The sequence below is a fragment of the Manihot esculenta genome, chromosome 5 (assembly GCF_001659605.2).
Source record: "Manihot esculenta cultivar AM560-2 chromosome 5, M.esculenta_v8, whole genome shotgun sequence".
NCBI classification, from domain to species: Eukaryota; Viridiplantae; Streptophyta; class Magnoliopsida; order Malpighiales; family Euphorbiaceae; genus Manihot; species Manihot esculenta.
In genome coordinates, this window is record NC_035165.2 from 8,729,109 (window position 1) to 8,756,266 (window position 27,158).

The window sequence follows — 27,158 nt, forward strand, 5'->3', positions numbered from 1 at the left end:
AAAAAATTAAAATAATTTTTTATAAAATTATGTAAAAATTTTATTTATTTTAAAATGATAATTTTTTAAAATAATAAAAATTAAGTTCACTTTTTATTAAAAAAAAAATTTAATTCACTCATTTTTAATAAAAAGATTATTAAGAAAAGAAATTAATTGAATTAATTTTTTTTAAAATTATTAATTCCAAACGGAAAGGATGGAGGACGCTAAACGCGTTTCTATATAGAGCTCAACTTCATTCACTCAAAAAACTGGATATGTACAGAGTGCTGGATATGTTCATGAAGTCACACAATCAGGGATGAAATAGGCAACACAATACACATCCAGTACGATGCGTCTTTGTGAAATGAAACACAGAATTGGTAAATTCAATTCTTTAGCACTATCATCATCACAGGATTCAGAAACTACAATCTGGTTGTTGTTTGGCTCAAACATGCCAACACTCACCAACCAAAATCTTTCATCTCACATCTCATTCCATCAAATCTAAAAAATTTACCCTGCAAACGCAAGGCTCCAAGTAATTCCCTCAAGTAATTGGGAGGTTGTTATGAAAGTAGCGATCATAGTATCTCTAAATTGAATCAGTACATCTTGAAATTTCAATAGGAGGGAAGGTGAACAAATCCATGAGGCCTCCTTTGACATCACTACTAAAACCCAGAATACTGAACAAAGATATTGAAATCAACATTTTTTTTTTCTGGAAAAGCAACAAACAATTAGAAATTTAGAATTACCTGATGCCAAGAAAACAACGGAGAAGGTGGATCCAAAATTTCACTACCTCTGCACCTGTGAAAGAGGAGGCGATTGAGCTTGAGAAAATTGTGAGTATAGAAGCCAGGGACGGTAAAAAATAAATCGTCAAATTGAAAGGTAAGTGACCATGAAGCAAAAGGACGAATAACAACTCCACAAGCAAAAAGGAGATTACAGTAATGGATACTGTCAAGGATATTTTAAGCAAGGATTTAGGAAGCAGCCGCAGTTCTTAAGGAGAATGAACGAGAACACTATGATAGAGACAACTATTATCGCAGAAATAAGGGACAAAAAATTAGTGGATAAAGAGGAAAGTAAAGACGGAGGATACGAGTAGAAAGTGAGAGAGAGAGAAGAGAGATGGAGATTGCTATAATTTGAAATTAGTAAAGCTTTCATGTTTATTTAATTAATATTAAAGGATCTTTATGCTACAAATTAAAGTTCAGGAAAGATAATACATCACCACCCCCAAATAGATAATGGGTGAAATTTACCCTTACAATTGCCTGTGTAAAAATCGCAATTTCTCCTCAAAGCTACTATAAATTATGGTATCGGTGCTAGTTCCTTGCAACCTGTGATTATAGTGGAGTGATGAATTACAGGCGGTGTTGAACCGATAAATTTGGTAAAGTTGGAAAAATTCAGACGAATTGTTGGCAATTCTCAGTAAGCATCAGTGTCTAATTTGTAGTTGCTTCTCTGTTTAAAATTCTACTTCTTCAGGAAAAACTGCCCTTCCTGAGTAGACATACTGCATTTCCTCCTTCCATGTCTGCAAAATTGAAACCAACTATGAAGCATAGATAATGAAATCAACTATGAAGGACTGATATAGGGTTTGTTTAATATTAATATTCACTTCTATAGCTGTCGTCGAGGGAAAACATTTTCTAAAATATATAGTAAGAAAGTGTTAAAAAAATTTAAAATTAAATTTGATAAATTTTTTAGTCATACAAAATATCAAGAATAACAAACAGTTTTTTTGTCCAAATTGCTTTTCTAATAGCATTTAAAATGGTCCTTTTTCTAAAAAGCACTTTTTTGGCCAAAACCTCAAATGCCAGACAAAGCCTAAAGAAGTGCTTTTTCTTGGAAGTGTTTTTTAACCCTGTACAACATGCCAAACAGGTTAAGGGACACGCTTCGTAAAATAAGTTGCACAAAACTTACCTCATCTCTGAAGGCAATCCTCATATGAGGTACATTTGTCTTATGAATATCATTTCCCTCTGGACCTCTTAATAAAAATTTGCTGCCGAGCCAATGCAACTGCAGAAGGAACAACAAAGAACGCAAACCTTGTTAGCAGATGCTATATTTTGCCGCCCCAACCACCACTGAAACCCCCAATCCAAACCAAAAAAAAATGTTATTAGTAAGCTTTGCTCATTAGATCAACCCAATGAATTAAAGCTATTGTAAATAAATATTTTCCATTTGGTATTTTATCAAATGAGATAATTATATTCATTAGGAAAGGTAAACTATTTATGCTTGTGCATGTCTTCAGTGTCCTTAAATATCCCTACCTTTGCCACATGGGAGAATCCAGATTGGTAAACAGAATTTCTTGCTATCTCACAGAGGTCACATGAACTGAGCTTCCACACCTAAAGAAGGATAAATTTTCTATAGCACACGTCACTATAACACTGACAATACTAAAGAAAAACTAAATAAAACAACAAAACCTTTGCTGCAATGCTATACTCTTCCACCAGTGGTTCCCTTGTTAAATGAATTTGCAAAGGATCATCAGTTGAGAGTGAAACATTCAGGCCACGCTGGAAGAACATTGGAAACGGGTTTCGATGATAATCCAGGAATAGGGAATTGTTGCTCAATGGTGACATAGCCAATCCAATCTGAGAATGAGAGGAGAAGTTGACTCATAAATAAACAATTTAACAGACTGATGAAGAAAATAATGACATCAGCTGCAACCGTGCAAGTCATATCTTGTAATTCACAGGTTATACTAATGATCACTTAATTTGATTTTGTTCACATCACTTTGCTGCCATTATGTCATGAAACGTTAATTTTGTGTCTATCTTGGTATCTGGCCTGATTCTGGACAAATATCACAAAAAACAGCACTATATAGTTGCACATTTTTGGGATTGGGTGGGTGAAGGGCAATATATATAACATTAACATGTGTAAAAGTAAAAAGAGGCAACATATTTCTTTATGTTTGGAAAGAGCTGAAAGAAGGGTATAAAATGTAATAAATAATTCACTCTCACCTCCTCCTTATACCCCAAATCATGGTGTAAGAAAATTTGAGATTTAAGGGGTAAAGAGGGTAACTTTTATCCTCTATCAATCACCTCTTTTTAAAACTAGGGTACACAATTGCTCACCCCTCCACATCCGACCAAACATAGAGTTAGAAAGCCTGTATGCACTTAGGATGCATTATTTTCTTTTCCTTTCTTACCTTGTCTTTTTATTCTTTGGTTGACATAGGACATGTATTCACACTTGGAGATTAGGAGAAAGAATAGTCAAAGCAGCCCAAATATTTTTCCTGAACACCAAGCAATGGCCTTGGAAACATAATAATGCATCAAAATGAAGTTTGCAGATGCAATTGTTCTATTTCCCCAACCCCAAGTGACCTATAATGGATATGTGGTAGACATACAGCAATAAGGTCATGCAAGTTGGGAAACAGTTCACTCCCAGAACTATAACAAAGAGTAGTTGCAAATCCCAAGATTGTGACTTATTTCAATTACATGTGAATGTTAGTGCAAGTAAAGCAAACCTGAGAAAGGTAGTACAAGTATTGCAAAACAGGAGATTTGCGCAAGTTGATCCCATGAGATATATTATGGCATAAAAGAAACGCAGCAGCTAAATGGTCAATATCACCAGCCTGCACGATTGCAAGTAGCAAGTATCATGAGCATCTCAGCAATCTAATAGTCTAAAAGAGATATTAAGAATGGACATAGACAAAAACCTCTCCACAGTGTGGCCGAAATTTTATGGTCGGCAATCCCTTAGATTCGCGAAGCTGGAAGGGAAAGGGGAAATATAAGTTGATTCCTGTATCAGCATAAAATTGTCCCTTTTTTTCTCATTTTTTACTAAAGGAAGAAAAAGGTACCATAAAACAAGAATGAATGACTTAAAAAATCAGTACTGCAATTCAATAAAATCAGCAGAATGATTTACTGCATAATGCAGATGTATTTTGTACCATTCAAATCAACCATCCAGATGAGTTCCACAGAAATCCATTCATCTTACTTAAAATCTTATCCAAATAAAATTTTTATAAAAAAATTGTATCCTCCATTCTGTAAGAATTAAATAAATTTTGAATATGGGTGTTTCAATACTTCCAACACTTAAATTAATTATTAGTATTACCATGAATTCAGGATATGATCATGTTAAACTCATACACAATACGCAACAGCCACCACTATAACTTGGAAATAGAAACAATCACACAGCACTAAGGGACTCACTATAATTTTGTGCTAAAATCAACATTGGCACATTCAATAATGAACATACTCCTCAATCACATACAACATAGTTCAAAAAGAAAAGGGCATGCATAGAAACCTTGTTAAGAGTATATAGATTCGCATAACAGTAGTAAGCATAATAAGAGTAGGCTGGATTGAACTCATTGGTCCATTCAGCTGGTTTTGGCATGTGCTTAGTTGGACGTCTTTCTGGTCTGCTTTCATCATCAACAATGTCCAACCCCACAACCTGAATCAAGAAAACACACACATACACAAACACACAATTAGGGTTCTTTTTGTTGATTCCCTCATATATCAGTATATTAGATCAGATGTCTATATTAGGACTAAGGCTGAGCAGAAATCTGTCATAAATGGGAAAACCAAACCAAACTATCCAATTCAGGTCTTTAATTCAACCAATTCGTTATTAAGATCAGAAAAATGAATTAACTGACCTGACCCAAATATTTCTCAGCTTACCTATGTACTGTCATTTTAAGTTGAAAGGATTATGCTTTATGGTGACCAAACCCAAGTATAAAATGTAAAATCCAAAAACCAAATTCCCAACTCCCATTCTCCTCTCCAAACTCCAGATAACATCTCTAGGCTCTTGCCTCTCAAGTCCCGACTCTCACTGCTAGTGTCCACTGTCCACCTTAACCCGAACATCCTCTGTCCTCTATCCACCTTGAAATGAGAAAGAGCTTGCATATTCTCTAGTCTCAACACTATACCTCTGGCTCCCTCGCTCTACCCTCCATCACTTGCGTGGACCCAACTCTGGCTCTCTCTGCCATCACAATATATGGCCTCACTCAAACGGCCAGACAAAGTTGCAACCTCCTACATCTCCCTTTGTCAAGCAAATAGCAGCCATAATCAGCACCGCCCTTGATCCTTTCTTTCTTTAAGCTGTAAATCGTGCTAGAATCTATTATTCTAATGTAATATCTTTTTCTTTTTCCTTTTAATTTTCTCAGAAAATACTATATTTCCTTACAAAATTATTGGTTTTGGTATGCATTTCATTGTTTGCTTATGAATTGTTAAACCTATTGAACAATTTTCTTCTTCAAATTTCAAGTATTTCCCCTGTTTGCATTTATCTGCTGTTTCCTCTCCAATGCATTTGTATTTCATCATGAAGCTAGTAATGGAGCTTCAATAATTTAATTTGTGCAATTATTAAATCAATAACTTTAGTGTGTTTAAAATAAAGAGTTGTGAGCCAACGTTTAATTTGAAACATGTTAAAAGCATTCTGATTTTGCATCATAGAAAGCCTTATTGCAATGCTAAATCAAAAAATTGAACCGAACTGAACTAAAAGCTTTCAATTTGATTAAGTTCATTTATGTCTACAATTACAAAACAGTTTGGATTAATTTCCATAATTTGAGAGCTTTGTTTTCTGGTTACTTCAATTCGATTCTGAACCAACCAAATGATCAACTCTAATTAAGACAAAGGCCTTTTCCCCACAAATAAGTTGATTTTCATGTCTCCGTCTATCTGTGAACCTGACATGGAATAGTTGTAATATGTATAAATTACACATCAAGGATCAAAAGAGCCCATTTCATTGAACTACACATGAAAGAGACAAAAATTTGCCAACCATATCAACTACAATCTATGGAACTGTCAAGTATCAATTTCCAATAAATACATAAAATTTACCTGCATTAGAAACACATGTAGTTGAGGATGAGTGCTCGGATCTACTGTGACTTCAAACAGTGGAATGAAAACATTCTCAATAATATTCTGAAAACATTTAACTGTTCCCATTTGCTTGTAGACATTGTAGAGCCGTGGTAGCTGTACATTTAAAAAGAAAAGCAAAAAGAATATAACAACTGAAATTAAACCAGCAAAAGAAAAAGAAACTTTCATAGGCGGACAACACCAACAAAAAAAGGTTGCTAGAAACAACAATATTTCATTAAAATATTGATACAGAGAAAATTCATTTTTGTTGCTTTTTTTTCTAGCACTAATCAATTGTTGTCTTAAAATGCATCAAAAGTTAATACAAATGGCAGTAAGACTAAAGATTATGCTTTTTCATCTTTTAAGCAATGCAAAAGACAAACATGTTACATGTTTAAAGAATCCCTCAAAATTTAAGGTTTGAGTAAAATAAAATAGCAAATAATTTTCAACTCTTTATCCTTTTTGCATAACTCATAAAACCAATTGATTTTTACATGTCAAAGCTATTCAAGGACCATTAGATACTATACTACAACTGTACATGGATAAAAGAAAGGCTTTAAAAAAAATCCTAACATTCTATACAGATTTTGTGCAGCAATCCTTGCATCAATACAATCCTTAGAAGCACTGCCTGGCAGATATATCAATAAACACAATCAAAACTAGCAGAAAGAAATGACCTTTGGGAAACAAAGGAAGAAGAGATAGATGGGGAGGGGAGAGGAAGGGTGATTGAACTATTTATCAACAAATTTTAAGCATGAATATGCAAAGAGTTTCTTTGTGCTGCTATTATACAATGTGTCCAATTCTAGTCAAGGAATTGTAAATAAAGCCTCCCTTCTCTAACCAACTGGAAGGGCCTCAATGGCCCACATCATATTACAACAGATTTCAGGCATGCCACTCTGATCAATGAATGGACAATTATATACATAAAAATGCAGCAAACAGAAGAAAGTCGTTGGCGTTGTGAATTACCTGGATTAACCAAACAGCATTCTCACTATAAATTGCATTGTTTACAAACCAACTTGCTAGCTGGTCCCATTCACTTTGTTTCCTTCCATAAATAGAAACCCTGTACTCAGCCATCTGAAATTTGTAGCAGGAGAAATTCCACAAAAAGTTACACATTAAGTTATTGTACACTCAAGTTGTATTTGACATAAAACTGCTAAAATCGAGATATAAATTAGGCTGTATTGCATGCAGTAGCAGCACAAGGTTGACAAAACCAAGGAAAAACGATAACACTTATCCCACTTTTGGAATTAGAATCAACTATATAAATATAGATTATCATCTGAAGGAGTACTAATTTAATGGAGATTATTGACCAGCATTGTGCTAAAGAGAACCCGCAAGAAAATATAAGCAAGTCCAAAGGTGTTTGCAACTTTATGCTGTTCTTCATATTCTTAAAATCATTTTCTGCTGCATTCAAGTGCTCTTGATAAAAAGAGAGGAAGAAAAAACAATATCCTGTTCTTCCAAAACAATGTCCATAAAGCGCTCATAGACGTATTTAAACAGCAGGGCTTCTTTGAAAAACCAACAATCTTGTCCACAAAAAGATTGGAAGAAACAGGATGACTTAAAGAATAAGAATCAGTAACACTAAAAGTTTCAACCATTTGTCTCTAGTGTGTAAATGAAACCTGGTATTTGCTTGCTTCAAGATCTGATAGAACTTCTTTTGTTACTTCTGCCAAGAAACGTCCTGCAATGATTAACTAAAAAGTTACTCCTTTTTTTCTTTCACCTAATATAATCTGATAGTATACATTTATTCACTTTTGAGATTGCATCAAATACAAATGAAAAAAAAAAAAAAAAAAACAGAAGTTCTGTTAGTTGAAGATATATTTGATATGTGTATGCAAGTTCCAGAGGTTTAAAAAGAAAAAGACAAGTAAAAACCGAGATAAGGGCATAAATAATATTTCTACCAAACTTCTTTGGACTTAATGCTTCCATCATGATTTTCGTGAGAAATACTAAATACATTATTTGCAGTTTGGGAGATGTAAAAGATTTGGTCAACTGCAGATGTTTTACTTATCAAAGGGAAAAAGCAAGGAAAGTAATTCCTGTCTGTAAAGTAGGAAGTCATGAAAAGGAAAAGAACCTGTAAGAAAAAGACATCAACTTATATCCACTAGTCAAGACTCGAGAGACCACCTACAAGTATGGTTGGCTCTCGGTCACCACATACAATTGCCCAACACCACAATTTTTTTTTTTTTTTTGAAAAACTAACCACAAAAATTTATCTACCCCTTCTTTTAGTAAAACTCTCTCATATTCTACTCTAAATGTAAAGGCTACACTTAAGTTGGAGCCTATTACTTTTCCATATAAAGACCATAGTTGATTTTGTTATTATTAACTAATAGCAAGTATAAAGACATAGCCCATTCATTCCAGTTCAGAATCTAGCAAATTTGAAGACATTATTAGTTCAACTACTATCACAGTTTTTCTCACTGAAAGAAGATTAATTTTCAAATGCAGTATTCAGTAACACTAATACATATTTCCTAATTATTTTAGCATTAGGATTTTACAAACCAAGAATGAAAAATAATGCATCTTCTAAGGAAACAATTTCTTAATAAAATGTTTTTACAGCATTTTGGTAGAAAGAAAGTGTAAGATAACAAGTATCAACCCATCATAAATTATGCAGGCAATTAATTAATAACCTTGAATTAGATTATCCTGCTTTAGAAAAATCTCCCGGAGTCTGCTTTGTCCACAAGGATTGTATTTAAGATTAAATTTATCAAATCGATGAAACGTGCTTTTATCAGCATGGACATCCAACAAATCAACATTCAAATCATACCTGACATTCAATGCTCAAAAAGTTAGGAAATCAATAGAACAATTGTTGCGAGGAAAGAATTGATAGAACAATAATAATCCATACCCAGTTAAGTCCAAACTCTCAAAAACTTCTTTTAGTGTCATATATTTTCCATCTCTAAATATAACAACCTGCAGACAATGTTAATGGTAATCATGGAAAAGAGTGTTAATGTATTAACAGCATTGAAAAATAACTAAAGCTTCTGACTAAACTAAAATTTGGCTGACATGCAAAGATTCGTGAGTATCAAAATTCACCTCATCGGGTTCCTTTCTTAGCTTTGACTTAATGAATCGCAGGAGATGCTTCTGGTTCATGCAAGCAGAATGATGCACATGTGTATCAACTTTTCTGATATTATAGAAATCACGATGGGGAGCACCCTTCTGAGCCAAGGACTCCCTATCTGCATTTACTAACAGATGAAGGCGGAATTTCTGTATACATTCAGACATAAGTTACAAGAAGATGCCCAAGTAATTAAAACATCAGTCCAAGCTAAAGAAGGGAAAAAAACTACCTCCTCAAGAAATCTTAGTCTGTGATGGCAAGCAGTGCGAACATTTCCAATAGATATGATTCTTAAAATGTGGTGCATATCAGTAAAAAACGTTGTTGCATTAGCAACAGGGAAAAGATCTACAGTATCTGAATTAAAAATCAGAAAAACCTTTATTACTCACATGATTAAAAAGTAGACGGATTTTTGAAAGCAAGTGACCATTCAAATCATATAAGAATAACTTGCACAGCAAATTATCACAACATTTTCTGATTTTTAATATGCAGCTGAGAAATTATCCTAATTCTTTATAGCATCATTTCCATCCACCTATAATAAACCTCAAGAGTCAAGTCTTCCCCATGATTATAATCTACATAAAAATTTGTGTTTCTACAGTTCATTCCTGCTGATGCTTGAGTTGGCATTGGCAATGAAAGCTACATCCTCTATTTACCCTATGTAGGCCTAAAAGAATTTTACTAGGTATCAAATTTAGAAAAGAGAAACCGCACCAACTAATTCTAATGGACCAATGCAGTAGGCCAATTTAAAGATCATCTCACGGGAGCATTTCCAAAATAAAGCCATGAGGACGTGATTGTGCAATTTAACATGGTTCACACCTTTATCATTTATGAAGGACCAATGAACATAGAAAGGTATCACATTGTCCCAGATCAGTTTAGAACAAAGTTTTGATTGTTCACAACCTAGCAATGAAAGAGTTTAGTTGTTTTTGTTTAGTCTACCATTGAATATAATAGAAATCCCAACACGGATTTCAAATTTAGACATTTAAAAGCTATATTTCCTGCACTCTCTTGTACAATGTCAGATATGGTTATGAATCCATGTTTTGGACTCACCTGTTTCCCAAATTTCATAGATTTTCTTCCCAAATCTGATGTGTCAAAAATGGCAAGCCCATCACCATGCTTGAGTATCCTTAACCAACATAATACTTGAGGGTAAAATGAAGTATCAGAGGTTCTAACTTCTAAATGCAAATGCATGGATCAAATAATACATCATTGACATGAAAATTCATTTAGCGAAGAGATTCACTAAATCATCTCTGAACCTTGCAATTCATTTTACAAGAATAGAAAAAGGATTGACCACTGCTAAGTAATTGAATCCAGTGATATCAAAATTCTGTTTGATGGCTAGATTGGATCTATCGGATAGGTTGTCAGTTGACAAACCAACTTTTGAAAGAAGTGAAACCACGCCAAATAGCTATAATCTTTAGTGTAGCAACTAACAAGTTTCAACTGAACTACTAAAATTTAATGCAATTCCTTACCTTGTTCACTGGCATAAACATGTACAACTCCATCTTCCATCCTAAAGTGGTGCTGCATAATAATTTTGTTTTTAAAAATATATATATATAAATTAGACAAGCATAATGGATTAATGAATGGCTTCACTTGACTGTATGGATTAAAAGGAACAATAAGTTATTGTGCAACAAAACTTATTGCAGAGAACTTGACATTGATAAGGAGAAAATAACATACTGTAGTAGCAGGGACAGGTTCAAAGTGAAAAGGATCTGATTTCAACCGTGGTGTACCAAGTTCACCTACATCTAGCTTCCACGGAGCAACCCCTTCCCTGTAAACATACCTATTCCGCAAATCCAAGCATTCACGGATCATCTTCCGCACTTCTTCCTCTTCAATATTTGCCGCCTCTAGATTAAATTGTTTTTGACAAAAAAAAAAAAAAGGAACATGTGTCAACAATCTAAATCCCACATTCTAACCAAATCTCAAAAAAACTCGTTCTGCAAACTAAGTACTCACTTATGCTTGGATTGATAATCTCAACTATTTGACAATTTCAACAACATTGGCATAGATTATGGGGGAATGGGAAAGATTGCATCAAGCAGCATAGTGCCAATACAGAAGTCAACAAATAAAACAAGGCTTAATGTCAAAAAAGGCACCAACTTCTAGCATTTTCATAATTTTAGCATGATTTATTTTTAATAAAAGATAAACAATTAAAGCATATGACTGGTAGAGGTCATTGCAGCTTGGAAGCTTGATGATGTGATGGAGCCAGGATCTGTCATCCCTGTTCCCAACCCTGCTAGGTATTGGGGAGACAAAGAATAACCAGGGGCAGAGAAAGGCAGGGACAGGTTCCCTGTTTAATTTCTTTATTCAAAAATAATTTAAATATATATTTTATATATTATCATAAAATAGTATACATATTTATATTAAATTTTATATATTATTTAGTTAATACAAAAAAAAAATTTATATGTAAAATATTTTCCAACCCTAATGCCGATTATACTTCTTTCTGGGCAGCCATACATAATACATACCATTTAAAATGGTGAACCCGGATCTATTTCAAGAATCCGCTTTATATAAAATATTTTTTATATTAAATATAAAATTACACTTTATTACATTTAACTTAAAATAATAATATAAAATGTTATGTATATTAACACAAAAGTCAAGGCAAGGATCAATGTGGAGAGGCTTAATCCTGTCTTCGCCCCTCATATCCAAGGTGGGAAAGGTTCCCCATCCAGGCGCAACAGATTTGCATCCCTATATCCAGCAGCTACATATGTCATGTCTAGAGAGATTTTCTCGAAACTTGGAGCTCAAAGCACCCATTTAAATTTGTGGCATTTTCATCCTTTCCACTTTTCGAATAACAAATGATATTTTGATTTTTTTTTTGTTTAGGTTTTATTTTGTTTACTTTTGCTTTTTTTATTTTTTTTTTTTTGGGGGGGGGGGGGGGTAATTATTAACTGTTGTTTAAAGTTTAATTATGGTGTAATCCTTGGTGGAAGTTAATCTCATGAAATCTAGTTTATATTTAGGATAACTATTGTGATTGCTCTGTTCCTTCCAAGCTCACAGTGGATTAGGAGTACCTGTTTTTGTGCAGATGAAAATTTAAATGGCTTACATCAACCCCTTTTGTTTTAGGAGCACCACAGGTGAAAATTGCGTGTTCTGTATTTTTCTCTATCCCACATGTTACTTCCACATCATCAAGCTTTCAAGTTGCAATATCCCCAACCAGTCATATGCTTTGATTGTTTAATTTCAATTAATTAGTGCATTTTATTGGAAAAAAAAAAGTCCATGTTGTAAATGTGCAAAGCACTAAAGTTAGCACCTTTTTTGAGATGAGGCTACAATACAAACAACAAAATTTATGAAAGAAATACAAAGATCTAAAAGGCGGCAAATAAATTTTACCATGCATTGTACTCCTTGAAGGTCCAATTGTGTTGGCTTCATTCCCCACTTGGCGCGCTAAAGCTATATCTACGTTTCTGCTAAGCATATCAACACCGACTTTTACTTCAGCTATAGGTTCTTGCAGATTCTGATCGTTAATAACGTTTGTAGTACCACCTAAAAATGGCAGAGATGAACTTTGGACTTTTGAATCAACCTCCTGCAAACTCATTAGCAACGATATCTCAGATTTGTTTTAAATGCTTCAATTCAGTCATACAACAAAGTAACATAACTTTTACCAAACTGGTAAAGCAAAGAACGTGACATTTACAATTAAACTGCAGTCAACTATGTCACTGCCTAGAAAAAGTGTGCATACTAGACTAGTAAATTATCTTCTTTCCAAGTGCGTAACATAAGAAATAGAGCATAACCATTTATAGCCAAAAGCATACATATCCAAACTAGCAAGAAATTGCATCATATATTGGATAGAATGGATGTCAACAGTAATACACCAATTAGAAGCAAATAAAGTATATAGAAAGCTGGTTACATTTATATGATCAGCAGAAGTGTCCAAGTTTTCGTTGACGAAAATATTTTCATCTTCATTATATTCTGTTCCTTCCTCATCAGAGTCCCATTCACTTCCAAAGGCATTACCTCCAGGGGATCTTGGAGTATTTAGCCTGCCAATAGATGCCATCCTTGTAACAGAAGTGGAGTAGTTGACAGATTTATTTTCTCCTACAAAAAGCAGAAAGCAAACAAAATTAATGTGGCATTAACATCTCAGAGAAAATGCAGAAATGCCAATTTTCCTGATTTGTCTTAGTAAACCCTGAAAGCAAACTGGACCGTTTCCTTATGCTTTCAGTTCAGTAAAGAGAAAGCAATACTCAGCATATCAACATGTAGCCAGGAAACAAGTGGAATCCATTATTCAGTTCCTAACATGGCTCCACTATTGGATTGAAGTTCATAAAATGTCCAAGAACAAAACTATTTCATGAAAAATTAAAATCTTTTACTAGCACTTCCAGTTGAAATCAACTGCTTCAGAGTGCAGGATGTCAGGGTTGGCACCCCCATCCCTTTAAGAATTCTAGAAGTACCAAGAGAAAATTTGGAATACAAGATACTAACCACAAATATCAAGACATATTTACCAACTTTTAAACATAAATATTTGCCAGGAACATTGAATATTCTTGAGGTGCTAGAATATACTGTAACCAAATAGGTCCATTGTTAAGAAACATACACCCATAAATAACGCACAAAGCTGCGAGCTCAGCTAACTACACTGCAAGTCAAAACCCAGCATTAAGGATATTAAACCCAACCCATGAATTTGTTTTTTCCCCATGGTAGCTTTCTTTTTTGGCTTTTACAATACAACACTATGCCTGCGGTGCACTTCCTATTTTCATTTTAAAACTTTACGTTTTCTTTCACAGGATACAGCTATTCAGGAGCAAAATAACGATTGACCATTTCAAGTTATTACAGTTTACAAGCAATAATCAGGTGAACTTACTTTGACCGGAATTCCAATAAAAGTAGACAGTACGCTGAAGTTTTTTCAAACTTACCATCTCTTGTAGACATTCGCAGAGGCGCCAGCCCCAAGGGAACGAAATTAAGCCTCTCTCCCTGACCCTGAGCACTAAACCTCGATGACTGCTGACCAAACTTAACATCCTCATCAAACCAATCATTGCTCAATGTCGCATTGGGCATCGAACTCGACACCCTATCACTGCGAAGCACACTTTTATCGTCCAACGACCTCGATGCACTCCGACTCCGCATTTTTCTCTTCATAGCCACTTCTCCATCCCACACGTACGCTTCACCGTCCACGTTTTCCTCCTCTCCGGAATTCTCTTCGTCAGTGACAACTGATTTCATTTTGGAACTTCTAGGTGAACCAAAGCGTAGTTCAATGAGACGATCGAGTACTTGGTCAACAGTGCGCTTGTGAACGTAAAAAGCGGAAATTGCCATCAATGAAGCTCCAACTAGAGCCGCCATGGCTAGATGCAGGGACGACGACGACGAATCCATGAATATCGGAAACGCCGTTTACAGCTGATTTCGATGAAAACGCAACCTCACTGTCTCTTCTCTTATGTCCGGCGATGACCCGATGAGATGAGGATGTAGATGAGAATTGGTTGTAGTGAAGAAAGAAGAGGGGTTTTGTTTGGGGGAGGGTGTTGGACAGTAAGGGGGGAGAGGTTTCTCAATTCCAAAGCTGGTGGGACCTACATAGAGCACACCTGTACATAGATGGTTACAAGTTGGACTTGGGCTTGGCCCACCTTCGAGAATGTTTAAACCCAAGCCCGCTCAATTGAGAGGACCGAAATGAAGAAAACAACGCATTCGTTAATCCTAAATCAAAATTATAAATGACAGGATAAAATCTTATTATAATTATTATCTTTTAAATCCACAAAAATCAAATTTTAATTAAAAGTAAAATTAAAAGATTATAACGATGAATTTCATTTCTGTCATCATGCATGTTTATAGTTAATTACCTTATGATATTGCTTATTTTACTTAGTTGATCAAGAAATATAAGAAATATATTGCTCGATTTCAAAATTTTGAAATTGAGCCCACCAGCTTTTTTTATTATTTTTTGTCCTTTCAAAGATTTTAAATATTAAAAAAATATGATAAAAAAAAACTACAATTAAATATGTATCTGTATATAATTATTTTTATAGCAGTATTATATTCTATAAAATTCATTGAAATTTCAAAATTAAGATTTTAGCAATAGAATCAATATTCAAGCAATCAAGTCTATTAAATATGTGTAGTAAAAAAAAATTAAGACTGTGTATTTATGAAAAATAACTTATATTTTAAAATATTTTTTATAAATACTATTTTTTAAAGAATATTTTTTATAAATATTTTTCAATAAAATAATTTATTTTTTATTATTTAATTTTAATTTAAAAAATAAAACATATTTATAAATTTATATATTAAAATTTTAATAAAATTCTCAATAAATAAAAAATAACTTTTTTAAATAAAATTATTCTCTTTAAATAATTTAATTTTTCTAAATCAGAAAAATATTTTTTATTAATTAATTTTGTTGAGTGTTCAAAAATATTTTCATAAAACAAATAGAGTGTAAATATTTAAGAGCCGAAAGTCTAACATTTGCATAAAGTTTTGGGTAGTAGATGGTTTCGTCAGTTAAAATATAATTTAAACAAATTTTCAAATTAAATTAGAAATTTCCCTTGCCAAAGCATGCGGCTATTAGATATTTTAATTTTAATACACTATAATATATAAAAAGTAATATTTTAAATTTATTATTCATTATTCATATTTTATTTCATTACTTTTTTTTGTAAAATGCTCTCAGTAATCCACAGTGAAGCACACTGTCATCATGGAAAATTCAAACATTAAACGGTATATAATCCAAGACGACGTAGAAAAATGTGGCCTGCAGTACTGGGTTAAGCAGCTGTCACTGCCAGCCATTTTGCCTTTGGTTGTGGTGGCGGTGGTGACTGGTGGCGGTGGAGGATGTTACAGGGCAAAAAGTGGAATTAAAATTAATGCAAGATATCTGAAAAGAATCTTTTGATACAATCAGACAAGTGATGAGTCGACACTCGTAAAGAGTGTAAAGACAACCTAAGTAACTCAGAAGGCCGGTGAGAGAATAAATCTATATTATATTGAGTAGTAGTGGACCACTTTGCTTTCAAATTGAAATTCCAACCACGTTATGCTTCTTAACGATGATTATCTTGAATTGGGTTTATTATGGTTTTCTAACTCATTCATCACTTTTGATTCATCAATCAAACTTCAAGTCAAACACAGTTTTTTTCTTAATTATTATATACTCTATCAGCTTTTTAGGTAGCAGTATTTAATTAAATTAAAACAATCATGGAATCAAATAAATTTAAAAATTCAAGATTGATTTTATATTTTTTTTAATTTGATTTAATTTTAATTTTTAAATTTATTTATTTGAGTGATTTAAATTTAATTAAAAAAATCAATAAAATTAAATTAATTAATTAATTGCAAAAATTAGACTCTAACTAAAATTAAAATATTTCAATTGAATTATTAAATATTTAAAGTAAAGGATAAAAATTGAAAATTTCGTTAATATTCAACCGAGCAAATTAAATTAAATCAAATCGATTCAATTTAGATCAATTTCTCCTATAATTCAATTCAATTCAATTTTTATAAATATTTAAATTTAAAATTTTAATTTATTTAGTTCGATTCAATTTTAAACCAAATTAACTGAATGCTCATATTTATATATTATAAAAAGTTAATTGAATCTAATGACCGTTGAGCCACTAGCATCTAGGGCGAGATCGAGCCCTAGAAGGAGAGTCAGGTTCAAAACCCATCAGAGACCACTACCCAAACTGATCCATTAGCGGACAACTCAATCTGCGGTTGAAGCAGGTCGGGCTGAATTTGAGTCCGGACTCATCAGATGGAACCTAACGCATCTGACGTCAGCAAGAGAGTAACCTGAGTTATGCTGCGAACCTATCAGCACAAGCGTAGGAAGGGAATTAAATTGTCGCCTGACGAGCAGGTAGATACGCCCATATATACGGTTCTGTGTGATAGCGACAGATTGTACTGTAATAAAATAACGATTATACATCACTAGAGGATAAGAAAAAGATAAATAAAAGAGAGGTGTATGGCTCATTCAGACAAAACTTACTCATATATCTAAACTCTACCTTTTTTGAAACCTTAATTTCAGTTCATTAGTATTAAAATTTATAGAGGTTTCGCTATGCAATGGGATATATTTAAAGTATAATGAGATTTCATACTACATCTAATATTTGTTGGCTATACAACCAAAATATCCAAGCTATTGTGTTTTTGGAAATAGATAATATTTATTATTTAATTGAAAAAAGTTCACAATGAAAGGTTTGCAAAAAAGAAAAAAACACCCTGTTAGTAATTTTTGTGTTGTATGGCTGTGATTTTAGGCCAAGTACTTTTCATTAAGTGTTGTTTACAAAGTTAAAAGCAGAAAACAAGAAGCAAATAAATTTGAACACTTAACTGTTATTAGGAAGATGATGACGTTTCAAATTTGTTTACTTAGGATCTCTGCAAGTAAAACAGCGACCTTTTTAAATTCTAGCTGTTAGCTAATACTTTTGCCTTATTTTCCACTTCAATTATTAACACAAGTTAAAAACTAGATGATAAAAACAACAAACTATGGTCAAGAATCTTGACTTTATTAAAAGAATTTGTATACATTCAAAATATTATTATAATAAAATCATGTCTGTATTTCTAACAAAACATACTGATTTAACTATTTAAAAAATATATTTGATGTTCTCGGATCAATAAAAATAAGGTTTCAGTGCATATAGAAAAATTTAATTTGGAGGGATCACATTCTATTATTTTATTCTTTTTTCCCTTATTCTCTAGTAATGCATAACTACCAGCTTACTACAGTGTCACATGTCTTTGTCACGCAGAATTATACATATGGGCGTACCTGTCTGCTTATTCTCGTCAGGTGGCCATTTAATTCCCTTCCGGCCCACGTGCTGATAAGGCTACGACATAACTGGACATATTCTCCTACTTCCCGTCACATCAAACGAGCTAGACTCCCTTAGGTAAGTTTAGGCTCTCAGTCAGCTCGACATGTTTCAGTCGCGAATCGAATGATTTATTGATGGACCGACCAAATTGGTGAGATCTAATGGATTTTGAATCTATTTTTTTTTTAGGACTCGATCTCAGTTCCAACATCCAAATTCCGCGGTTATGAGCATTATTAGGAGGGAGGGCAGTTGTAAATCCTAACATTTCACGATTTAAGAAATAACTAGCACTATGTGAGTGTACACACTTTGATGTGATAATAAATTTCTATATATATATATATATATATATATTGAATTTGATGTAAACCTAAATCTGCCATAATGAGATATACATAGGAAAAAATAACCAATAAAATCTATTGTGTATGGCAGATGTAGTGGGGGAATTATATGAGGGTGAGTGGCTGTTGTTTGGAGGAAAATTAATGGATCAACATTTCAATTCCTTCATCTATTTTTGAAATTGAAAATTAGGGGATTAACTATTGTGTTGTTGGAGTGCAATCTCTCTTTACAATTAAAAGTTTTCTTATAATGATTACATATCACTTCGCACTAATAATTATATATTTATCTTTAATTATATATATAATTAGATTTATTATTGAAAATCATGTTTATATAAACAAGTTTGGACAGTAAATATTCTATAAATAAAATTTGAAATTGATTCGAACCCGTCATGACATTATTTTTTAAATTTAAACTCATTATAACTATCTAAATTTATTCTATTAGATCCGTTCAAATCGAATTTACCTATTGCTAAGCATAACCAACGAATAATTAAAAAGTAAATGTTTCAATCATATTATCCATAACAACAATCTTTCTCTAACTAGTGGCAATTGACGTAACAAAATAAGTGATGAAAATAAGAAGAAGATAAGCCCTTAATTTCACTTCTCTCAAATGGGTGAAGTGCGGAATGTGCGGCCAATCAGATAAGCAAATATGGTCAGAGAAGCTTTTGATGATGAGACGATTGGAAATTTTGAGATGAAGAAGATGATCAAAGTGCAGACAAGTGGCCTTTAATTTTATGGACCAATAACAATTTATATTGGAAGATGCGATGTCGATGTCGATGAGCAGATTGCTAAGGAATTTACAGACATGCGGTTGCTGCCTTTGAATATGTACAAACAGAAGCTTCCAAATTCTGTAGCCGATCATACAGACTCGTAATGCTACTGATTTGGTGTCTTTTCCAATAGTAGCCTAAAATAATTTTATGAAATAGTGCAAAATTTTTTCCAATAGTAGCCTAAAGTTACTTTGACAAGAGTCAAACTCAACATCTCCTACTTGTTAAAAGTTTATTTAACCTCTTAATTTTAGAGATAATTTTAATATTAATGAAGTTAAAATATAAAATAATTTAATGCATGTAAACTACATAAATTTTATTATATATTTATTCTCATATTTCATGAATTAAATTATTTATAATTTAAAAATTTTGGTTGAATAATGACTCAATATTTATATTTAGGTGTGATTTTAGTTAATTTTCGTTGAAATAAAATGTGAGATATAATAATTTTTTCAATATAAATTAATTTTACATATAAAAAATAACATTAACTTATATTTAATTATAATTAAATAATATATTTAATTGTAAAGATAATAATAAACCATTCATTAAATATGTGGCCAATAGTTTTAATAATAAATATATTTTATTTTATATTAATAATTATAAAAATTTTATAACATATATATTATTTTTAATTTATTGGTAATTCTCGTGCAACTTTAATTAGTATAAAATTAAAAATTCATTGCCATGAATATTTATTATTTAATTCATAAGATATAAAAAAATATATTAATTAATTTATCAATTTTAAAAATATATTAAAATATTATTAAATTTTTAAAAAATATATTAATTAATTTTCCACTATAGTTTTAATAATTAAATGTGTTATTATTTAATTTTTATAATATGAAAAATTTTATTAGTCGTTTTTTTAATTTTATAAAAATATTAATTAATTAATGTTAAAAATATTTAAATTTTTTAATAATAATAAATAAAATTAATAAAAAAATTAACGAATAAACCTTTTAAAATCCAGATATATTTTAATATATTTTTTAAAATTATATATTTTTTTTAAATTTTCTATACCGCATGGATGAAATTCATATCACCATCTTGTAAAAACGGAAGGATGATGGTCAAGTGTACCGTGTAGACGTGATTCCCGAAACCGCAAAAGCAAACCCAAGAATTATTTGCAATACATCTCATAATTAATAAGAAAACTAGGCAAGAAATTTCCCACTTTGATATATTCAAATCTGCAAAGCCAATCCATAACTCCATTTTATTCATCCCTAAACATTCCACTAAACAGAATTATTATAATTACTTTCCCCCTCTTCTCTCCCATTTCTTTCCTCAACTTCTTTATCCTTTACAATATATGGCTAAACGAAACGTTTTGACCTTAGCTTGGGATTTTTTTGCTCAAGCTTAGCTCCACATCATGGTAAGATTCATCTTCTATTTTCACATTACTGCTAATTTTGTAGCGATACCGCCCAGCACACAACAGGAAGTACAAAAAGTTCAGGCCACCCATTCCTGCTAATAGGAAGTAGAAATAATCCAATTTTCCTGCATTTAGATCCTCGGTTAACCAGTCAGGGTGGTCTTTTGTTCTGGTAGTTTTGTGCACCACTGTGATCACCAAGCTGCTAAGGTAGCTAGAACCCGCAAATGAGCAAAAGAAAAGTGAATTAGCCATACTTCTCAGGTGCTCAGGGAACTCCTTGTTGTAAAATTCTATTTGTCCGATAATATTGAATGCTTCACACAATCCCATTACTACAAGCTGAGGTGTGAGCCACATCACTGACATGATGTGTGCACCATCATTGGCTACAGCCCTTCTGTCTCTTTCAACCAATCCTGAAACCACCATGGCTAGAATCGAAAACACAATCCCGATTCCGATTCTTTGGAGAAGTGTGATTCCACCTTCATGCTTTGTGATTCTTCGAAGAGCTGGTACTATAATCCTGTCGTAAAAGGGCAGCCATATTCCTACTGTTATCATTGAAATGATACCGATGGAACCTGCTGGAATTTGAAACTTGGGTCCGAGGTGTCTGTCCATTTTCAGAGCTTGTGATACGGTAAATGTTCCTTGCTGTGTTATGGCTGTCAAGCTAACAATACCAGAAGCCCATATTGGAGTAATTTTGAACAGACACTTCACTTCTTCTATCTGTTGGATACTGCACAGTCTCCATTGATTTGCACAAGAACCATCAGGGTTTAGGTCGTTTTTCTCTATCATGGCTGCCTTGTTTAAGAACCTAGATAACACAATAATCAAGTAATTATTGTGGATGAAGTCAAATCATAGTTAATACTAATAAAATCTTCGACGAAAACGACATATTACCTGAACTGATTTGTAAGAGGGAGCTTAGAAACTACAGTATTCTTCACCGGAGGATCATAAAACACCCCGTCAACCTCCTGGCCTCCATCATCATCAGGAAGCTTAACCCTTCTCTTTCTATAAGCAGCAACGAACACCTGAGCAATGTCAGAAAAAAAGCTTCCCTCTGGCTTTACATGCACATAAATTCTTGTTCCAATGAAGAAAACAACAATAGAACACAGCATAAGCACAGTAGGTATCCCAAAGCCAAGAACCCAGCTCACAGAATCTTGAATATACACCACTACAGTTAAAGTGATCAAAACGACTACTGTAAAAGTCGTGTAGTACCAATTGAAGAAGCTGTTAATCCCTTTAATTCCATCTTCAGTTGTTGGGTCAAATTGATCAACCCCAAATGGAATACTGCATGGCCTGATACCACCAGTTCCTATAGATAAGAGGCCAAGGCCCATCAGTAGGACACCCAATTGAACTGCTGTAGGACTCTTACAGTGAACAAGTGGATGCCCTTCTTCTGGGTGGCATTTGGGAGGATGGAGATAAGGTAGCCATGCTGTTAAGGTCACAGTCAACATTCCCTGCTCAGCAAAAGAAATTGATTATAATATATGATATTATAATTTTCTTCATTACTAAAGTAGGTTTCCTAATTATAACAAATTGCTATTGTTGGCATATGCATTAAAAGCTTGCTTGTCCCAGTCTATGGTTGTCATGTAAGAACTGACCAACAATAATTACTATATTTTTTTTTTCTTTTTTCTTGTCCTTTTGTTCTGATTTTCTTCCAAATCTCATTAATATGTACGTGTATGCCAGAAGCAATATAATTGCAACTGGTCGGACAGATCCCAAAAAAATTGCAAAGATCACTCAACCTAATATGCTTTTATTATTGTTATTATTATTATTATTATTATTTATCTGGGTAAAATCGCGTCTGAAATCAAGAAATTTTATCTTACTGGATATATAGATAATCCGGTAGAAATTTAGAAATGGACATGCAGAAAAGAAATTGTTAATACAATTTTAATATTATGAATGCAAGGACGTAGGGCAGTAGAGTAGATACCAGAAAAGCTGCACAGGAAGCAAAAGCAATGGTTCTAAACTTGCCCACATAGGCATCGGAGATGAAAGCACCAATCAGAGGAGCAAAATTTGTTATGCCAGACCAGATATTGATAACATTGGCTGCAGAAACCTGCTCCATATGAAATACTCTCATCAAATATACCATAAAGTTGGCTAACAATCCAAAAGTAGCCAATCTCTCAAACGTCTCATTCCCTGCCCATTAGAATCAGCTTCTCTTTGTTAGATAAACGACAACACTCTGAAACAAATTAATATCAAAGATTGATCTGAAACAGAGACAGAGATATATATATATATATACCTAAGATGTAAGGCATAGCTCTCCATCCTCCAGGTTTCTTCTTCTGGATTATCTTGGAGTTATTATCAGATGATGATGATGATGACGACAAGCTGTTTCCTTGCTTTTCTTCTGCAGAGGAGTCTGAAGCTGAAGTTGAAGGCTTCTGAAAGCATTTTGTGCAGCTGTATAACCAATCTCCGAACACCATTTTAGCAGCTTCTTTAATTTGTTCAAGAACTCATGAACAAGAAAACCTGCAGTTTCTTTCAATACATTTATGTGAGACTAGCAATTACTCAGGGGCTTTGAGCTATTTTCTTTCGCAGGGCAATTGGGCACACATCTCTTTATACAGAATTGCACAAGAGTACAGGATATGATAGGGTGATTCTATGGGGGACGAAATGACAACTATAGTAGTGAGAGAGGACAGAGTTGTGGGGTTGGTTGAAGGCTGTGGCTCTCATAAAGTTGCACCACATGCCCAAACAAAATGCTAGCTAGCTAGCTTGCTTGGCTTACCAATTTACGTGTTCCATTTGGGTTTGGAGGCTGGGATTGGGACCTCTGCGGAGAAGCGTGACGAAAATTTTTAACTTCTTCCCACTAAACAACACATAAAAACACTCTCATCTAGCTATAAATATTTAATTTAATAGTTATTAGACTCAATTTTATATAAAATTGAGTTTATATTTGATTTCATCATATCCATAAAAATAGATTTTTCGAGTGTGAGCTTGGACGGAGGGAAGACTCTCCTCCCCTTTTATTTCTTTCCTTTTGTTTATGTTCATATGTTTTTATCACTCAAATCTGTAGGTAGTGTCAGTTCTCTCTTCACGCCAGACGGCCATTTAATTTTTTTGGATGCATGCGAGTAGGACTGTAAGGTGACTAGACCTGCCATCTTTCCTCATGTCACATCATCGGGCTAAATTCCCTCTACTGGACTTGGATTTGAAGGTTACCCGATATGCCCCGCGCGTCTGAGTCAGGGCCTAAAATATTTGATAAATCAGTCTGAAGGGCTTCATAGATTTTGAACCAGCTCTATTTTCTTGAATTTGGTTTTGTTCATAATGGATGAGACCCGATAGTTATCAATATTAAATTGTAAAACTTGCTTTTCGAGAGATTTATGGGTTTTATATCTATGTGATAAGATTAAAAATTCATTTTCTTTCTGCCTATGGCATTGGACTTCTCTTCTTTTTGTTTGCCGACGTGAAAAGTGTATTTCTCATGGCAGTTCACTTTCTTTTTTCCATTTTTGGAAGGGTTGGGGAAAGGGGTTATGGAAGGTACACTGAAATTTAATTAATTGCCTGATATTTGCTTTTTTTCTTTTTGTCACTAAATTCGTGATATTTTACTCATTCTTAGCTATACATCGTTTGCTTCATTATTGATTTATTGTTTTTGAAATTTAGGGTGGGGCTTCAAATAAATAATTATTGGGGCAAGAGAATACCTCATTAAATATAAATAAAATAAAATTAATTTCGCATTTAAGTCTTAATGCTCAGCCTTATATTACTAAAAAAATACTAATAAAATATGGAGAACAAGTCTCCGTTTATTTTACAGATAATATTTTATATAAAAATATTTTTTTAATATATTTTTTGATATTTTAAATATTTAAAAAATTTAATTAAAAAAATATTTTTCTAATCAAAAAGAAAAAATTAAATTATTTTAAACAGATAAAATAAACAAATATTTTTCTAAATAATTAATGTATACAAGCAAGTAGGCTACAATTCTAATTAGGTTTGCAATTAGGTTTGCAATTCTAAATCTCAACCACTATTAATTAATTAGTAAATTTCTTGTATAATTAGGTTTGCAATTTATAATTATAATGTTGCATTGTTGTCATATTATTTAAAATTATGATATATAAATTTCTTATTAATTATTTATACACACAATTAAGCATGTAAAGGTTTTCTTTTCTTGAATAATTGAAAGTAGGTTTCACCCATAAAACAAATAAATAAATAAATGCTAGCTCCACTATGAATTAATTAGCAAATTTTTTTTATTCTGACGGAGGGTGAGTATTTATCGGTTTAAAATTTAAAATTGAATTAAATTAAATAAATTAAAAATTAAAATTTTAGTATGATTTAATTTGATTCGATTCTATTTGATTGATTTAAATTTTTAATAAAATTTTTATTTTTATCCTTTATTTTTAATATTTTAAAATTTAATTAGAATATTTTAACTTTAATATAATCTAATTTCTCTATATTATTAAAAATAATATACTATTATCACTAATAAATTCGATTCGATTTTTTCAATTTTTTCTGATCAAAATCAAATTGAATCGAAATAATCAAAATTTTTAAAATTAAAAATTAAATCAAATTAAAATTTTAAATTCATTCAATTCAGTCGACTTTTTAATTTGAAGCAAATACTTCTTGCCCTATTTTGAAGTTGTTTTTTAACCATATTCTCCAGAAATTTTAGGGCATGCATATTACTGATGAGAGGAAAATATCAAATTCATCAATTTGATTACAAGGGTTTATATTATGATTAATTGGTGTTTGCACTAAGTTCCAACAATATTAATGCACATATTTTTTTTATTATTGTTATAAATATTTATATTTGAAATGAGGACAAGAAAACAATAATTTTGATTTGCATACGACATCAAGTAAGATACAAGAATCTTGTTTTGTAATAATATGATTAGGGAGAATAATAATTATTTATATGTTTCACAATTCTTGGGGCAATCTTTGATTTGACAGTAGTTTTTTTTTTTTTTTTTAAGTAATAAAGGAGAGAGCCCAAAGCTCTTAAACTGGAAATTGCCAAAATTGATCCTACTCACTAGATAGAGATATCTTATAATTTGCCACTTAAAGCATGTGAAGTTGTAAACTCATGCTTGAAAATTCAATTAAGCAAACTTAAATTGCATGTAGAAAAGAATTTGTATTTAAAAAATATTTTTTAAAAAAATATTTTCGTGATTTATATTTTTTGTTTAATTTTAATTTTAAAAAATAAATTTATATATAAATATAATAATAAAATTTCCAAATATAAAAAATAAAATAAAAAGTAATTTCCTTTAACGGTGATCATTAAGCCTATAATTTGTATTTATTACCAAAATCATACATCATTGGTAAAAAAGTTTGGACTTGTTACAAAATAAATATATATATACAACAATTATATTACAGCGATCGCTAGGTCCCACCATATAATTAAATATTAACATAACAGTTGCATATATAATAATTGCATAGAATAAGAAAGACCTACAAACATACTCACTCCAGCTGACTCACTCTAACCCAATGCTACAAATAAAAAGTAATAATATCTTATCTTTTTAAAATTCTCAATCTCATTTTTAAAAAAATTTCTTTAAAATAATAATGTTTTATATTTAATAAAAAATTAAATTCACGGTATATTTTGATAAATTTAATTTTTATTTTTTTATTATTTTTTTTATTTCTTTTTTATTTTTTAATGACATATAATCCAATTAATATCTTTCTATTATATTCACACTGGTTGTACATTTAAAGATATTGTATCATTTTCTTTTATTAGACAACTATTTAATTTCATTCCGCGCTATTATAATATAATCCTAAGCATTATAGGATTTATTGTTCTACGTATGCTATTTGAGGTTAGAACCCTCACGAACGCTAGCGAATATTTGAGTTAGGACGTTACGAACAGCTTATCTTAAACTCTAATTGAATCCAGACCCAATCATTTTAGCATATTTTATCTCTTTTTCCCTACTCTCTCTGAATTCTCTTTTCCATTCTTTCTACTACCCACTGCCATTTGAGTTTAGATTATATGACCTTCCTTGGTTCATCATTCAGCAATACTTAAGCGGCCATAGCTTCAATAAACAGTGATTATAACTCTATAAAAAAAAACCATTTATACGCATGAAATCTTTTCTCTCTCACTTTAGAACAAACAAATACTAATCCAACAATAAAATCTAACAATCATATGATATTTTTAAGTAAGCAGATCAAC

The 27,158-nt window shown here is 32.1% G+C and overlaps 2 protein-coding genes across 4 annotated transcripts; both read right to left on the reverse strand.

Annotated features, from left to right (window-relative positions):
* Positions 1-713: 713 nt before the first annotated feature.
* On the reverse strand, positions 714-14,855 carry LOC110614426 (AMP deaminase). 3 transcript variants are annotated; one of them, XR_006350654.1, is made up of 20 exons: positions 14,211-14,853; positions 13,169-13,362; positions 12,628-12,829; positions 10,903-11,078; positions 10,686-10,737; positions 9,395-9,522; positions 9,132-9,311; positions 8,935-9,002; positions 8,708-8,850; positions 7,661-7,722; positions 6,981-7,094; positions 5,961-6,101; positions 4,369-4,521; positions 3,755-3,808; positions 3,557-3,667; positions 2,475-2,648; positions 2,313-2,393; positions 1,954-2,052; positions 1,272-1,552; positions 714-804 (listed from the first exon to the last, which is right to left on the reverse strand). XR_006350654.1 is itself a non-coding variant. In XM_021755954.2 (19 exons), the coding sequence occupies exons 1-19, from the start codon at positions 14,683-14,685 to the stop codon at positions 1,484-1,486; spliced, it is 2,676 nt and encodes an 891-aa protein (XP_021611646.1). In that variant the 5' UTR covers positions 14,686-14,853; the 3' UTR covers positions 1,148-1,483. The 3 variants fall into 3 exon arrangements, 1 of the variants encoding a protein (XP_021611646.1); XM_021755954.2 differs by lacking the exon at positions 714-804 and having other exon boundaries at positions 1,148-1,552; XR_002487785.2 differs by lacking the exons at positions 714-804; positions 1,272-1,552 and having other exon boundaries at positions 1,974-2,052; positions 3,755-3,840; positions 14,211-14,855.
* A 5,755-nt stretch (positions 14,856-20,610) lies between these two features.
* Positions 20,611-23,598, reverse strand: LOC110615742 (protein NRT1/ PTR FAMILY 2.13). The gene is made up of 4 exons (XM_021757807.2): positions 23,130-23,598; positions 22,803-23,020; positions 21,722-22,305; positions 20,611-21,632 (listed from the first exon to the last, which is right to left on the reverse strand). The coding sequence occupies exons 1-4, from the start codon at positions 23,317-23,319 to the stop codon at positions 20,759-20,761; spliced, it is 1,866 nt and encodes a 621-aa protein (XP_021613499.1). The 5' UTR covers positions 23,320-23,598; the 3' UTR covers positions 20,611-20,758.
* Between the last annotated feature and the right edge of the window lie 3,560 nt (positions 23,599-27,158).